Consider the following 14283-nt stretch of genomic DNA (forward strand, 5'->3'; position numbering starts at 1 on the left):
GTAGTTGGTCGCGCGGGTTGGGCCGAGCAGCTGGCTGGGAGGCCTTCTTCTCCTTTTCTTTTTCTGTTTTTCATTTCTTTTCCATTGTTTGAATTCAAATCTGGTTTAGAATTTGAATTTAAAACTAAGGTAACTTGTTCATTGGAGTTTAGGGAATTTTGTTTAATAATAACTTTATGGTTTATTACTTTAATGGAATTGTTAAGCATAACATAAAGCAAATGAGAATCCAAATCACAATTTAAGTTAACATTGTATGCAACATTTTATTTTGTTAGAAATTAAATAATCATAATCAACAAATGACATGCCATGCTTATGTGTTGTCTTGGTTGGGTCAGACCTAATGCATTTCTTAGGTTGGGTTTCTATACATGACACTCATCATCACATGGGAGTTCAAAAAAAATTTGTAGTTGGTATTTTTGGGTGTACGGATTTTTGGGTTGTTACAGTGGGTACTTGGATGTGATCACCGGCTTGACGTAGCGATAGCGCGGATTAAGGCCGCGAAGAAGATTGAGCACTTGGCTCGGCTCGGAGATGGGATGGCCGATGTCGCGCAGCTGGTCGGCGAGACGCTTTAGTTTGGTGCAGTACTCATTCATGGACATGTCTCCCTGCTGCAGAGAGCGGAACTCGGCTTCCAGGTACACGGCGCGCTGCAGCTCGTTGTCCTGGAAGAGACCTTCGACGACGTGCCAGAGGGAGAAGGTGTCGTTGCGGTCGCGGCGGATGATGTCGAAGACGCCCTTGGAGACGGTGGCGAGGATCCAGTTGACGACGCACGAGTCGATCATGCGCCACTCACCATCGCGCTCGTCGGACGGGGTAGTCGATTTCACGTGGCTGTGCAACCCGAACTTGCCGAGGGTGGACTCGAAGAAGAGCCGCCACTGGCCATAGTTTCCTTCATCCATGTCAAGGACGACGGGAACATGGTGACGGATGGAGATGCTCTGGATTTGTGAGGCAGAAGCAGGAGCGACAGAGAAGCCGTCATCAGAGGAAGACTCAGAGTGCACAGAGGAGGGCGCCATGGGAGCGGAAGGTGTGGTGAAGGGATTTTCGAGAACACTGGACGATGATACCATGTAGAAGGGAATAGACCAACTGGACGGTTTGTATTGATCATCAATGTGTACATATATAGAGTACAATCAGTGGCATTTGGTCACGCATGTGCATGCAGTTGTATAAGCTAGCGATCTATGCGGTAGCGAGGGCGCCGTGGTGACCGAGCGTGCATGCAGCGGAGGAGCGCGCTCAGCGGATCAGGGCGCGACGAGTGCACGACGTGCGCGGGAGGTTGCAGGCGCTGAAGACTTGGACTGCTCTAGCCGTTGGCGAGCACGTTCCGCTGACACTCACAATGCTAACCATTTTTGTTTGTTTTGGTAAAACCGATTATGTGGCATCACGATTCACGACTAATACAACAAAAGAACACTCACGAAAGACAACATCCGCCCAAGCGATTTCTAGACAAAATAAGAAGCTTGGCAAATGCTACCTTGCCCCTAAGTAATTAGGATGGACTAATGGAGGGAATAGTTCAGTAATTATTTTCTTTAGTTACTGGTTGGCTGTCTCTTTTGGATGACGGCAAGTCTAAAAGTGATCTCAATATTTCCTAAAGAAAAGGCAAAGGAGAGAGAGAGAGAGAGGAGGTTGAGAACCTATAATACCATGTATTTTGGTATACACTACATCAAGGACAGAGGGAGTGCAGCTGAAAACGTAAACTTAATGCTAATTTCAGTTACAGTTTATCAATGATACTATTAACTTGGACAAAAATACCGGAACGTTACCACAGAGCACTCAACAATAGACCACAGCAAGCGATGTAGGGGCGCCAAAGCTAGATGTCATGGCATCGATGGAGGTGATGGGGTTGGATTTGATTTTTATAACCCGACATTCCGATTCTGGAACGAATTTCTAATGCGTGTCATTAAATCATGTCTAGATTGTACATAATTTTTACAGACTTCACAGGTTCCTAAAATTTCATCCTAACCGAAATTTTCAAGAATTGTCTATCTAGCACAATAACAACTAGTTTTGGAAGGTTGGGTATTTATACACCCTCATGCTCTTCTCTTGCTGGTGCTCTTCCACCATTGAAAAACGCATTTGTAGAGGCCAAAGAAACTCTTCCCACTTCCTCTTACTGAGAATTGATTTATTCTTGTGAGATATGGATAGATGGGTTGAAAGATTGGGTGATTGATAGTAAGAGAAAGCATTCCATCCTTAAGTATTTGTGGATTTCGTTAAGCTATTAGTGAAATGTTGGTTACTCTTGGGATGAAACCTCCTAGATGGCTAGGCATTACCCAGTGAGCTCTCAAGTTTGTGGTGAGACACGAGAAGTTTGTGAAGGTTTCGATTTCGCCTCCGCAAGGGAAGAAATTAAAGTGAAGGGCAAGATTGATCTTTGGGGTCTCTTTGGTGAGGGTAAATGGTTGATAGGTTGAGAGGAACACAACACCTTTGGGAGCTCCTCAACAAAGAATTCACAAAGGTGAATCTTGATTTTGGTAAACAAATCGTATGTCATCTCTACTTGTTTTTGTGTTCTTATTGTTCAAATTGACTTCTAGATGATTGGCTTTGATCTATTTATTCTTGTGTTTTTTTAGGAATCAACTCACGATATGTCTAGCAACCCTTAGTAACAAAGTAGAACCAATTAAATATGTGTAATCTTTGTCGACCTATGATTTCACGTTACCCAGTCCAAGAAATTTTGGTCAAGACCAGAGATATTTTGGTCTAAAAGTGTTAGTCCTTTAATCAGCTACAATGTTATATTTTCCAAGAATGTCTATCCAACCTCCCTCTACACGGCATCTCAATCTTTTCAGTGGTGCTGCCATCTTTGGCATCCTAGATCCTCTTAACCACCACCGACAGCGACCACTCCATGCAAGGGCTAGTGTCCCTCCTCACCGGTCCATTTGGGCTCCACAACCTCCTCTCACTTGAACCTAGATGTGCGCTTGGGGAGGCCACGGAGGCAACTATGAGAGTAGTGCATGCGTCGTACAATGAATGCCTATCAAGCTATGGCGGATGGCGATGAGAAGATCTTGGGGGGGCTGTTATAATCGACGGTGCACAACCCATACAGGTGGCCATCATTGCGTTGATGGTAGGTGAATGTGGGGACATGGTGCGGCGATACTCGTGGAGAACGAGCCAGCAATAGTGCCCCAGGAAGTCGTGGTCAGGGAGGGGATGGGGTGGCATGCAATTGGGGATGAGGGGGTGACACACATAGCTAGGGAGGAAAGAGTGACACCGCCACATGGGAGGCGCGCCACATGGCTAGGGAGGAAGGAGCGGTGCCGCAGCATTGGGCCAACGCGGCACGTCTAGCTATGTCACGAGAAAGAGGCCTCGATGGCGAGGATAAGAGCCTAAGGGTAGATAGTCATGTCATGTTCGTATTAGCAAATAGGTAAAAGTAAGTCTTTAATGTAAGATAACTAAACCTACTAATGGGCTGCAAACTGCACTGAAACTGGATCAAACCATTTAACCCAAGCTCCTCAATCCACCCCGCCGGGAGCGAGACTCGTCTCGACTGGCTAGGCGGAGCCGGCCGACCGGAGTTCGAGCCCCAGTGGGGGCAAAATTTCCGGTACTCACCCAAAAAAATCCTCCTCCTCCTCGCTGTGCTCGCTGGTGCGGTTGCGTCCAGGCAACGGTGTACCTGCGCCGGCCTGTGATTGATCTGTTGGCACTCAGTTCGGCCCGCGAGCATGAGCCAGGGTTCCGGGGGTTTCTGGGCCGGGTCGTTGATCCCTCTTTCTACTTGAAAGCCGTGGGGGCGGTTCTTCCCCAACGGTCCAGTTTTTTTTTCAATCCACCCCGCCTCCACGCTGCATCTCCCCCCCCCCCCCCCCCAAAAAAAAAAAAAACCAAACTAAACCAAACTGGAGTAACATTTAACACCAAACCAATCTGACTCACCAGTGCAAACCATGACTTGAAACCATTTCAAATCTATTAGCTGTAGCTTGTTCGGCTGATCAATTGCCAGCTTGTTTCAGCTTATTCTCTCTCACAAAACACTATTGAATCAGCCGAAATCAGCCAAAATCGGCCAAAAACTGATCAGCCGAAATCAGTCGACATGAGCAAACTAGCTAGCAGAATTATCTAGCTGCAGAGCTGCTACATGCTTGACCTACTGCTCTGCTTCTCCTTGCCAACAAGCAAAGGCAAACACAAGGTCACATTAGCTCCTCTGGTTCGAGCCTGTATCAAAACCAAAGAAATACATAGCAGACCAAACCAAACCAGTCCATCTTATGCGCTAACCCAAACCAATCCAGGCCCCTACAATTTTCAGCCTATTTCCCCCCAAACTAGGTTAGCCCAAAACAGAAACCAAACCACATAAACCGGGTTGAACCCAGAGCTTTAGCAGCTTTAAATAACAACTATATCTTTTGATTGTATTTATAGGATTGAGTTCCTTTTAATGGTATTTTTTATACTACACAATTAATTCTCTTTTGTTTTTAGTTCCCACGTTGCCTGAGCAACCCTAACGTGTCAAAAAAACTTCATAAGCATTAAAGTATTTCTTATAATCTATCTAAAGTATAGGGTGAGCAATCCATACCGAGTTGCTGAGCCAATAGCAAAAGTTACCGATAACACCATAGCCGAACAATAAACTATTGATCTTTCTCTCTGCCCTCTCCGCAACCTAGAGCCATTGTAGAGTCAAGTTTATTTTTGGGTAAATATTGTGAGGTTTACCTTTTTTTTATATAGATGGTGCATTGTGGGATTTGCTATAACTGGTGTTGACTGTTTATATAGACTATTGCCTCGATTCCATTTCTAAGAGCAAGCGCAATGTATACTGCTAGACTTGGTAGTAGGGTGGGTAAGGAATGGGCTAAAGTAGTGATCGACCCCGCGCACAATGTCTATCCTGTATAAAGTGGGGCCTGCAAAGAAAAAAATCGTCTCCTGCGACTCTTCCCGTGAGACGGAGAGAAGTTCTCACATGCATGTGACCAGAAACACTGTGCAAGACTAGTGTTTCTTAGCCCTTCCCTGCTTCCATTGCGGGTGCCCTAAGAGCAAGTATTATAGTGCCTAGTCAGCTGGTTGAGAAGATATCCACGTCATAAAAATCTGATGTGGCAGAGAGATAGAGGAGAGAGAGGGCTGGGCGGGCGCTTCGCTCTTCGCTGGCTGAAACGCAAGAAACGAGGCCAAAAAGCCCGTATCCAGCCTGGTGCCGCGGCAAAACCGACGCTTCATCCTGCCATGGACCACCTCATGATCCTGTGCGCCGGCCACACCGGCAAGGCTGCACAGCTGCCTGCAAGCCATCCCGTTCAAGTTTACAATGAATCCCAATTGATAATATACACATTCAAACATCAAATATTAAAATATTACTATATAGCTAACTTAACAGCCCGTTCACTATATGTGTTACTGGCTTAAGTGACGTGGCTTAGTCTTACCGTCGGTTGCCGGTGAAATTATTATCCATGCTCTAATACCGACCCGGCGGCCCACATTAATTGTGGTAGCCCAAAACTCCCAAACTGACGCTGACGTGGAAAGTCAAAAAAGTCGTCGTCATTTCGTTTTCCCTCGCAGGCCCGCACGTCAGTACACCAGTCCAACGCCATCCCGGTACGCGATTGTGGCGCCCCACTAAAAATCAAGCTTTTAAACCCATCGCTATAATCCTCCAAGTCCCCTCACCAATAGCGCAACCTTCACTTTTCACTGGACTAGCGGCCCCACGCTTGGCTGGCCCCACACGACAGTGGCTTGAACAGGTCGCAACGCCTGCGCCAGCGCCTGACGGAAAATATCATGCTAGTTGCTCTCGTTCCCCGGTTAGTTGAGCTCTTTCCCTTCCTCGCATCGAATCGGAGCGGCGGAGCAAAACGATCCCTCGCCTCGCTTCCCTTCGATTCAGCTCGACCAGGGCACTAATCGGGAAGCTAATGCCACGCAAGTCGCGAGATCTGTAGCGCCACTCGTCTTCACCGGCGGCGCGGCGGGCATGGAATCGCAGAACGGCTCCGGCGGAGGGGCGCCCGTGGTGCTCAACGTGTACGACCTGACGCCCATGAACAACTACCTCTACTGGTTCGGCCTCGGTATCTTCCACTCCGGAATCGAAGGTGCTAATGTTTCCACTCCCTCTTGCCTCGGATTGCCGGAATTTGGTTTCGTTGATTGTGTACAGTTGAAGTTGTACATATTCTCGTGTTCGTACAATACCTGTTGAAGTTGTACATATTCTCGTGTTCGTACAATACCTGTTTGAAGGGGCTGCTGTGACTAGGAGTTACCCAAAATCGTAGTCTAGTGATTGAAGAGGGGAAAGCGATAGTTCATAGATGAAGAGAAGGGGGCGGAATATTGCGATAGGTTTGTTTTGAATTCCCAGGATGTTACGAGCTTCTGCTGCTGTTCATAAGCAAGAAAAGGAATTCGATTAGTATGTTCTGGGCACGGAGGAAAACTGCTAAATCGGGGGTCACCCTGTTCGATTGAACTTATCAGCCGACTTATCATGTATATTTTTCCCTCGTAACAAAACAACTTCAGCCGACTTATCAGTCAGCTTTAATACCAGCCTAACAATTGAAGTTTGAAGCTTCAAGGGCTGTAACGTGCTCAAATAGGCCAGGTGAACTGTGGCTTAGGGATGGACACTTAAAAAGTTTTGAGTAGTAAGGGTGAATATTGTCTCTAAATAGGCGTATCATGTTATGCATTGGCAATGGCTGGAATAATAGTTCGCGGGGGTTGGTAGACGTGTGTGGCTTATATTAGCTGTTCTAAAACTGAAGAATCTGTCCTTCACTTTTCTGTGGTACACTTGTTTGTAGTGCTGTACTTTACCCTATTTGTAAGGTTGTACCATTAGTTCCCGGTCAAAAAAAAAAGTTGTACCATTAGCAGTTGTCATTACCTTTGTAAGGTTGTACCATTAGTTCCCGGTGTAAAAGAAAAGTTGTACCATCAGCAGTTGTCATTACCTCTTGACTTACATTTGGTAGCTTGCATTGTGCTAGCTAACTGATTTTTATGAGCTTAAACTCAAACACTGGTGTATGGTTTACTCAAATAAACAGTTCATGGAATGGAGTACGGATTTGGAGCACACGAGTTTCCAACAAGTGGGGTATTTGAGGTGGAACCGAAAAGCTGTCCTGGTTTCATCTACAGAAGATCTGTGTGGATGGGCACAACTGACTTGTCTAGAGCAGAGTTCCGCTCTTTCATTGAAAATCTTGCAGGAAAGTACAATGGGAACACGTATCATTTGATTTCAAAGAATTGCAACCATTTTACAGATGATGTCTGTAAGAACTTGACCAGGAAATCAATCCCTGGGTGGGTGAATCGGCTAGCAAGAGTGGGTTGGTATCACCAGCTTAATATGTCTTCGTCCTGATGTGCTTCAGACTTTTTAGGTATCTGATTGTTTTTCCCCATATATTTAGGTTCATTTTTCAACTATCTTCTACCAGAAGGCATCCAAGTTTCCACAGTAAGACACGTCCCTACTCATCCTGCATTTTCTGGTGAGTTTGTGCCCGAAAGTTCTTATACGGATTTGTGCAGTTGACCTGAGTTTTTTTAATGAACTGCTACCTAAATGCCTAGACCTTGTTGTTAAACTTTACATTTTTAACTGTCCTATATACATCAACTGATCAATATATGGAACCTCCATTTGACTGGTATTCCTTGGTGTAATGAGTGATTGACCATCCTGAGTATTTTACTAGTAAGTAATCTGGTAGCCTTTTGGTCATATTCAAAATAACCACCAGGAGATCAAACTTTTTCTCTCTCCATTTGACCTAGCATACTTTTGTCTTCATGGAACATTAATCTGATTTGCTTGATGGTTATGTCATGCATGACTCATAATATACCTAGTAAAAAAGAGGTAATGATAATGTCTAGCTAGCAAGTTAGATAGGGTTGAGTTATCAACACTACAGATTATTGATTTTCTTCAGCTCAATATCATGCAACCTTCTATAAGCCACTCCAGATTCTAACTGAGATTTGCAAACAGTAGTAGATAGTTTATATATGCTGTGTCATCTTGTTCATTTGCTAGTTATCTTCTATTTTGTTCACATTTTTGCTGCCCTATTTTCTCACTTTCTTAGATGATGATATGGATTCGGTATCTTCATCGATTATTGGAGATAGTGATCTGGAAGAGTTGGACCAACACCTTCTGCCATCAACTGCTGACGTCCATTCTATAGACGTGCCACCAAAGCTAGCCAAAGATCTTCTCTGAATTATTCAAGCCTTTGGGTTGCACATAGCAAGGATAACTTCGGCTGCTGCAGTTGATGTCCACTGAGTGCTTCTCCAGGTGGCGCAGGACTGAGGAAGTGTAGATGAATGCTGCTGATTGTATTGATTCTTTGCCACTGAGTTTGTTACATACACACATAGCTCTCGATAGAAATGGCATGGTTTCTAATTCTTTGCCTGTTATGACTTGTGAGTTGTGACTTCATCCTAAGTATCTTGTGTTCGAGTGATACTGTACGCCCTAGAGACGTGAGTTGTGGCACTGCCGAACTGGCCTGTCCGAAAGTGGCACCAGGCTGTGGATCGTGATAGGGATAATACTGAAAGTCTGAAACCACCTGTGTGCCAATCCTTACCTAGCGGCCTTAGCCAGCACATGTTGTAACATATAAGTACCATAGAAGTATTTATGTTTATAATGGCAGTTCCGTGGCTGATTGATTTTTTGTGTGCTATTTGTGTTTGGACTGGATCATAATCTAAAGTCCCATTTGGAAGATGAGAAATGTTCTAGGGTTTTTCAGGATCTAATACATATTTTTACTAAGTTCTAGGGATGTACTCTTTCTATTTCAAAATATGGGTCGTATTAGGATTTGGAAAGTCAAACTTTGTAAGTCTTGACAAAGAAAAAGACAAATTATATGTATGCTTAGTAGAGTAAAGATTATGTCAACAGATTTACATAACATATATATCTCTTAGGCCCTGTTTGGATTCTTAGAATTGAATTTATTTTAACAATCATAATTTAGACACATTAATTAAGCTAATATGGTTGTATATGGATTATATTTGTATATTATTGTTGACTATACGAGAGAGATACTTATGTTTTGTATTTCTACCGTAGGGGAGTCAGTTGAAGAGCGTATTATAAGTTGCAAAGTAGAAACATAAAATGATGATCTATAGATTCAATTTTCATCTTTCACCCTATGAATTTGAGATAGGCTTATATGTGAATTTTGAAAAGTAATGGAATGTCAAATTTTAAGCCAAATAGCCTAATTTATTAAGTAGATTTCAATTCCTCTAAATGAAAGGATCCAAAGGTGTTTGGTCGCTTCAAAAAACAATAGTAGATGTGATGGTGTTTGTGACCCGCTCAAGTCCATGGTGCCATGGAGTTTAGAGTTAGAGCAGTTCTAAGCAGTAAGCAGACCCTTTAGGTTTCAAAGCGGTGATGCAGATGCTTATGCTCTCCTGTTGAGTTTCTATGCGGCCTTTGCTAAGTCTCACATACTACAAACGTCTGTATTGAGTTCGGTAAAGAAAATTTTCCTTCATGCGTACTGTAGGCGTGTAATATATCAACAATTTACACCAACTAATTTTGTCTCCATCAAACTGTATGCAATGCAACTGCAGCTTTGTGTTCCTAGAAGCATGCGTCAGCGTCATAACTTTGGTCAGGGTCACTGAGTTCTCAGGTCGATGGGGTTGGAGAACGTAATTGAGGAACATTGTACGTTAATTAAGAAATGTTTTGACAGGGTCGGGACGATTGTTCCTGCGTTCCAGAACGGGAACGACGCTCCTAGTGACCTAGTCCTAGGACGAGGAACGTAGCATGATTTCACATTCCCTCTGTAACTAGTAACCCACAGGCCACAGGGTCTCAGCGAAACGGCTGTCAATGGCAATCCATCGGAATTTTCCTTCAAATTTTGCTTAGTTAATTCAGACCTTTTGATTGTGTCATTTTGACAATGATCACACTAGCAGCAGGCAAAAAGGTTCATTTCATTAGGGGGGAAAAAGGATCTTGGTCCTGCACTCTGCACCTGTTATGTTCGGCATGCAAAGAGAGAGTATTTCATTATCAGATATGCTGCTGTGTCCACCACTCCACCCCAACGATTACTGACGCATAAATATCTGCGCCAAAATTTGATAGGGCTTTATTCTAGAAAAAGGGACAACATGAGTCAATGACCCATTGGTGATACGCCATTGCTTCAAAAATAGATATAAATCAACTAGTGTTTACAAAAAGACTATACAGTGTGCACTCGATCATATGCATGATCAGAGCAGGACACAAATATATAGAAACAGACAAATATGCATGATCATAGGACTCCTTTCAATGCGTTTATCAGGAACAGAACTAGTTAACAGCTGAAGAGATCTGTGCTAGGCATATCGTTGTAATATGTCTGCCATATTGGTTGGTTCTTGGTTGCCATAATGAAATGATTGACTATAGCAGTTGCCAACTTGCCATGCCATATATCTGCAAGAATTTGAATTGATCCACATGCTTCACCCACGATTATCGCTGAATTCAGATCCAGGAGATTTCAAATGGTATAGCATTGATCTTTGAATGTTCTATTTTTATAAAGCGCACAAGTTGATGTGAACTTTTTTCTCCAACAACCCATTATGCATATGGAGGACCTTGACAATTGTCATGTGCAAAGCATCTTGATGTTTTCCCTCTGATTCATGCCCCTTAAATATCTGTTCTGTAAGCTCAATTGGCATTTCAGAAAGCTCCAGGTTCTTGAGATGCACAAGGTTCTCAATGCCTTGGGGTATTTTAGTTAGCTCAAAACATTGGCTAAGCATCAATTTATCTAGATTTACAAGGCTCCCCTTTTGAAACTCTAGGTGAGAAAGGTTAGCTAAGTCATCTAACCTTAGTTTTCGTAGCACAGGAAAAACACCCGCTGCAAAGATCAAGCTCTTCTCTTCATATGCATCCACGAGGCTAAGATCAAACAACCTAGGGAGCGATGCCAGCAATCCAATTGAATCTTCCTTGAGTTTAGAAGAATACAACTGCAACTGCATCAGACTACTAAGGTGATCAAACCATGAAGGTAGCTTATTCCCTATTAACCTTCCTGTTAGGGTGAATTTTTGTAGCTTCAACGGTGGTGGTGAAAAAGACTCGAGGTCCAGTTGTACATCAGCATCCCGACTTACAATTCCCAGGCATTGAAGGTAGCTCATTTTAGAGATGGATGATGGCAAATGGATAAGATTGCCCTCGTGCACACCACATAGTTCCAAGCTCCTCATCTGTTTCAAGCTTCCTAAGGATCTGACCGTCTCCTCATTAGCTTCGATGTATTTCAGAGTCTGCAGACAGGTCAGATTTCTCATCCCATCTGGAAGAACAACTGCTTTACCAGGATATAGAAACCTAAAATCTGCAGCGTAGCGTCTAAACAATATCAGGTGGCGCAGACCTTTGAGTTTTGTTATGCTGCTTGGCAACCTCTGGACCATGGACCACTTGGCATCTAAAGTTTGCAACTTACGTAGTCGTCCCAATTCATGTGGTAGCTCTTTGATTAGAGTGGAACGGATGCCAAGATAGCACAGATTGAGGAGATTGGTCACTGAACTAGGCAGTTTATTTATTGGAACGTACCATAAGTGTAGAACAGTTAGTAATCTGAAGCTAGACAGTAGAGAAGCATCCAAATCTGTTTTGAATCCATGGAGGGACCGAAGTGATGCCATTTGTGGAGCTGGAAGGTCACTACTTCCGCATCGATCAATTATGAGATGACGGAAATTACTATTTGACTCAAATGTTGGTGTGCACTTTGAGAATACGAAGTGTCCCTCCTTTGCCGACCTACTCAGAATCAACTCTCTGATCAAATCATGTATTTGGAACCGCTTGGCGCGTCCAAACTCATTTTTCATCACGACCTGCAGCAGGCTTCGTTGCACTAGCTGGTTCAGGTAATCATCAGCGACATCCTCCATTGTGGCATGGTTTTTTTCCTCAACAAAGCCTTCAGCAATCCACTTCCTTATGAGAATCTTCCTTTTGACAAAGAAATCCTCTGGGTATATACTACAATAAAGAAAACATCTCTTCAGATGGTATGGTAGATCATCAATACTCAGATTCAGTATGCTTGACACTCGCCCAATTCCATGATCAGTGCTTTCATCCCACACAAGACTGTCATGGACGCTCTTCCAAGCAAACTCACTTTTCTCCTTCAAAGCAAGGACATTGCCAACTGACACAATCGCCAATGGTAGACCACTACATTTGTTCAGTATCTTCAAAGCCCAGTGCTCCAAATGCTGCGGGCACTCTCGATCAGCATCCTCCCTGAATGTTGTATTACAAAATAAACACCACGCTTCCTTCTCAGGAAGCGGCTTCAGCAGGATGGTCCTGGTGGATTTTGCCAGATTAGCCACGTCTTGACTGCGTGTAGTGATGATTATCCGGCTCCGGGTTCCATCGTCAACAAATGCACTGCGGATCTCATACCACGCATCCGCGTCCCAGACGTCATCCAGCAACACCAAGTACCGTTTCTTGGACAGAATGCCTTGCAAAGCCTCGACCAGCGATCGGTAACTCGTCTCTTCAACGTCCTTTGGCACGCCGGCGCGAACGTCCCGCTGAAGTTCTTTCAAGACTCTCTTCAAGAGGTCTTCCCTCGTGAAGTTCTTAGAGACGGACACCCATGCGGCGCAATCGAAGTGGAAGCTAGCGGCGACTTCCCTGAAGACGTTGGTCACTAGAGTGGTCTTGCCAACACCACCCATCCCCCCGACGGCGACCAGCGTCCGCCGGGGCTCCATGTCCTCGGTCAGCCATTCCATCAGTAAGCTCCTCTGCGCCGCAAAGCCAACTATATCCTCTTCTCCGAGAAAGTGCGCCGTATCTGCTACCTTCCGGCTGATGAAGCTCGCGCTGCCGCCAACTGCATACGATCTCTCCGCGCCCGCGGAGGAAATCGCCGGCAAGATGCCGTATTGCTCCTTGGCGCCCGACAGTTCGCGGAGTCTGTCCCGCGCCTTCCGCAGTCGCCTAGAGAGCGCGAACCAGGCGCCTAAATTGGCGCAGCCGCGGATGAAGCCTCTACCGGATAGGTAGGAGTACTCGTCCACAACGTCCTCGAGCTCAAAGGCAGCGTTGCGAACCTGATTGGTCCAGGCGACGGAGAGATCGTTGGTGCCGCGGCGAGAATCGGCGAAGCGGAGGAAGGCACGGAGGAGCTCGAGCTCGCGCACGGCGGCAGCGACCCCGGAGCGAATGGCGAAGAGGGAGGACAACTCCACGGCTGCCGGCTCGGACAAGGACGCGGCCGCCTTTGCCGAGAGGGATACGGCGATCATCTCCGCCATGGGGAGAGCAAGAGCTTAGGAGGGGGGCTAAAAGTCAACGGACTGAAAAGATCTTTGACCAGTTGAGAAGTGTTAGGTGGCCGAAGTGAGCTGGAGATGAAGAAATATGAGTGGCTGGGTATGTGGGCCACGCGCGCGCCTGTGTGGTCCGCTACTCTCACCAATTCCATCGATTCTCTCCCGACCATGTCACCGCCGGGTCAGGTCCGTCAGCAGCGGCGGCACCAACTCTTTCCAAACGAGGCCACCGGCCACCGCTAACGAGCCGAGGTGTCAGCGACGGCGATTTCGTCTATCGCATCGCAGCTGCTGAAGGCCATCGAGTCGGCGCTCGGCGCTGCGCCGGAGCCGGCCCGGCGGCCCGTCACCCGGCCATCTGTGCTACGCAAAGGAGGCCGCCGACATCGATCTCCGCCATCCTGCCCATCGCCACCTGATTGATTCGAGCATGCTGTTGCTTTATTTGCTCTGCTCTTCTAGACTAGCCAGCATTTCATGAGTAACAGCTTGGTGGCATTTTCGCTAATCCGAGCGTTCTAGGATTTTGTTTGGTTCTTATGTGAGCTCCCATAATACTCCAATCAGCTTTCTCCGAATTCCCTCTGCAGTTTAGCTGCTATTTCCAGGTTGATCCCATCCAAGTACAAGAGTACACCTGTTGTTTATGCTTGTGCAGTTATTATTTTCGGAAACTTTACTAATTCTCTCAATCGAACCAAGGTTTGAAAAAGAAAATCAATTGAGTTTCATGATGTACACATTTGGTGTCAATAAATGTTAATAATCTTCTCTATAGACTTGGTGAAACTTGAAATA

At 45.3% G+C, this 14283-nt stretch overlaps 3 protein-coding genes across 3 annotated transcripts; 1 reads left to right on the plus strand and 2 right to left on the minus strand.

Annotated features, from left to right (window-relative positions):
* Positions 1–449: 449 nt before the first annotated feature.
* On the minus strand, positions 450–1040 carry LOC136492238 (uncharacterized). Its single transcript, XM_066488323.1, has one exon. The coding sequence runs from the start codon at positions 1038–1040 to the stop codon at positions 450–452; it is 591 nt and encodes a 196-aa protein (XP_066344420.1).
* Positions 1041–5881: 4841 nt separating this feature from the next.
* On the plus strand, positions 5882–8790 carry LOC136493456 (deSI-like protein At4g17486). Its single transcript, XM_066489542.1, has 4 exons — positions 5882–6179; positions 7140–7427; positions 7512–7592; positions 8193–8790. Exons 1-4 carry the CDS (start codon positions 6059–6061, stop codon positions 8327–8329), a joined length of 627 nt encoding a protein of 208 aa, XP_066345639.1. The 5' UTR covers positions 5882–6058; the 3' UTR covers positions 8330–8790.
* A 519-nt stretch (positions 8791–9309) lies between these two features.
* On the minus strand, positions 9310–13877 carry LOC136493458 (disease resistance protein RPM1-like). The gene has a single exon (XM_066489543.1). It carries the CDS (start codon positions 13465–13467, stop codon positions 10693–10695), a length of 2775 nt encoding a protein of 924 aa, XP_066345640.1. The 5' UTR covers positions 13468–13877; the 3' UTR covers positions 9310–10692.
* Positions 13878–14283: the final 406 nt, after the last annotated feature.

Source organism: Miscanthus floridulus, chromosome 11 (genome assembly GCF_019320115.1).
Source record: "Miscanthus floridulus cultivar M001 chromosome 11, ASM1932011v1, whole genome shotgun sequence".
NCBI classification, from domain to species: Eukaryota; Viridiplantae; Streptophyta; class Magnoliopsida; order Poales; family Poaceae; genus Miscanthus; species Miscanthus floridulus.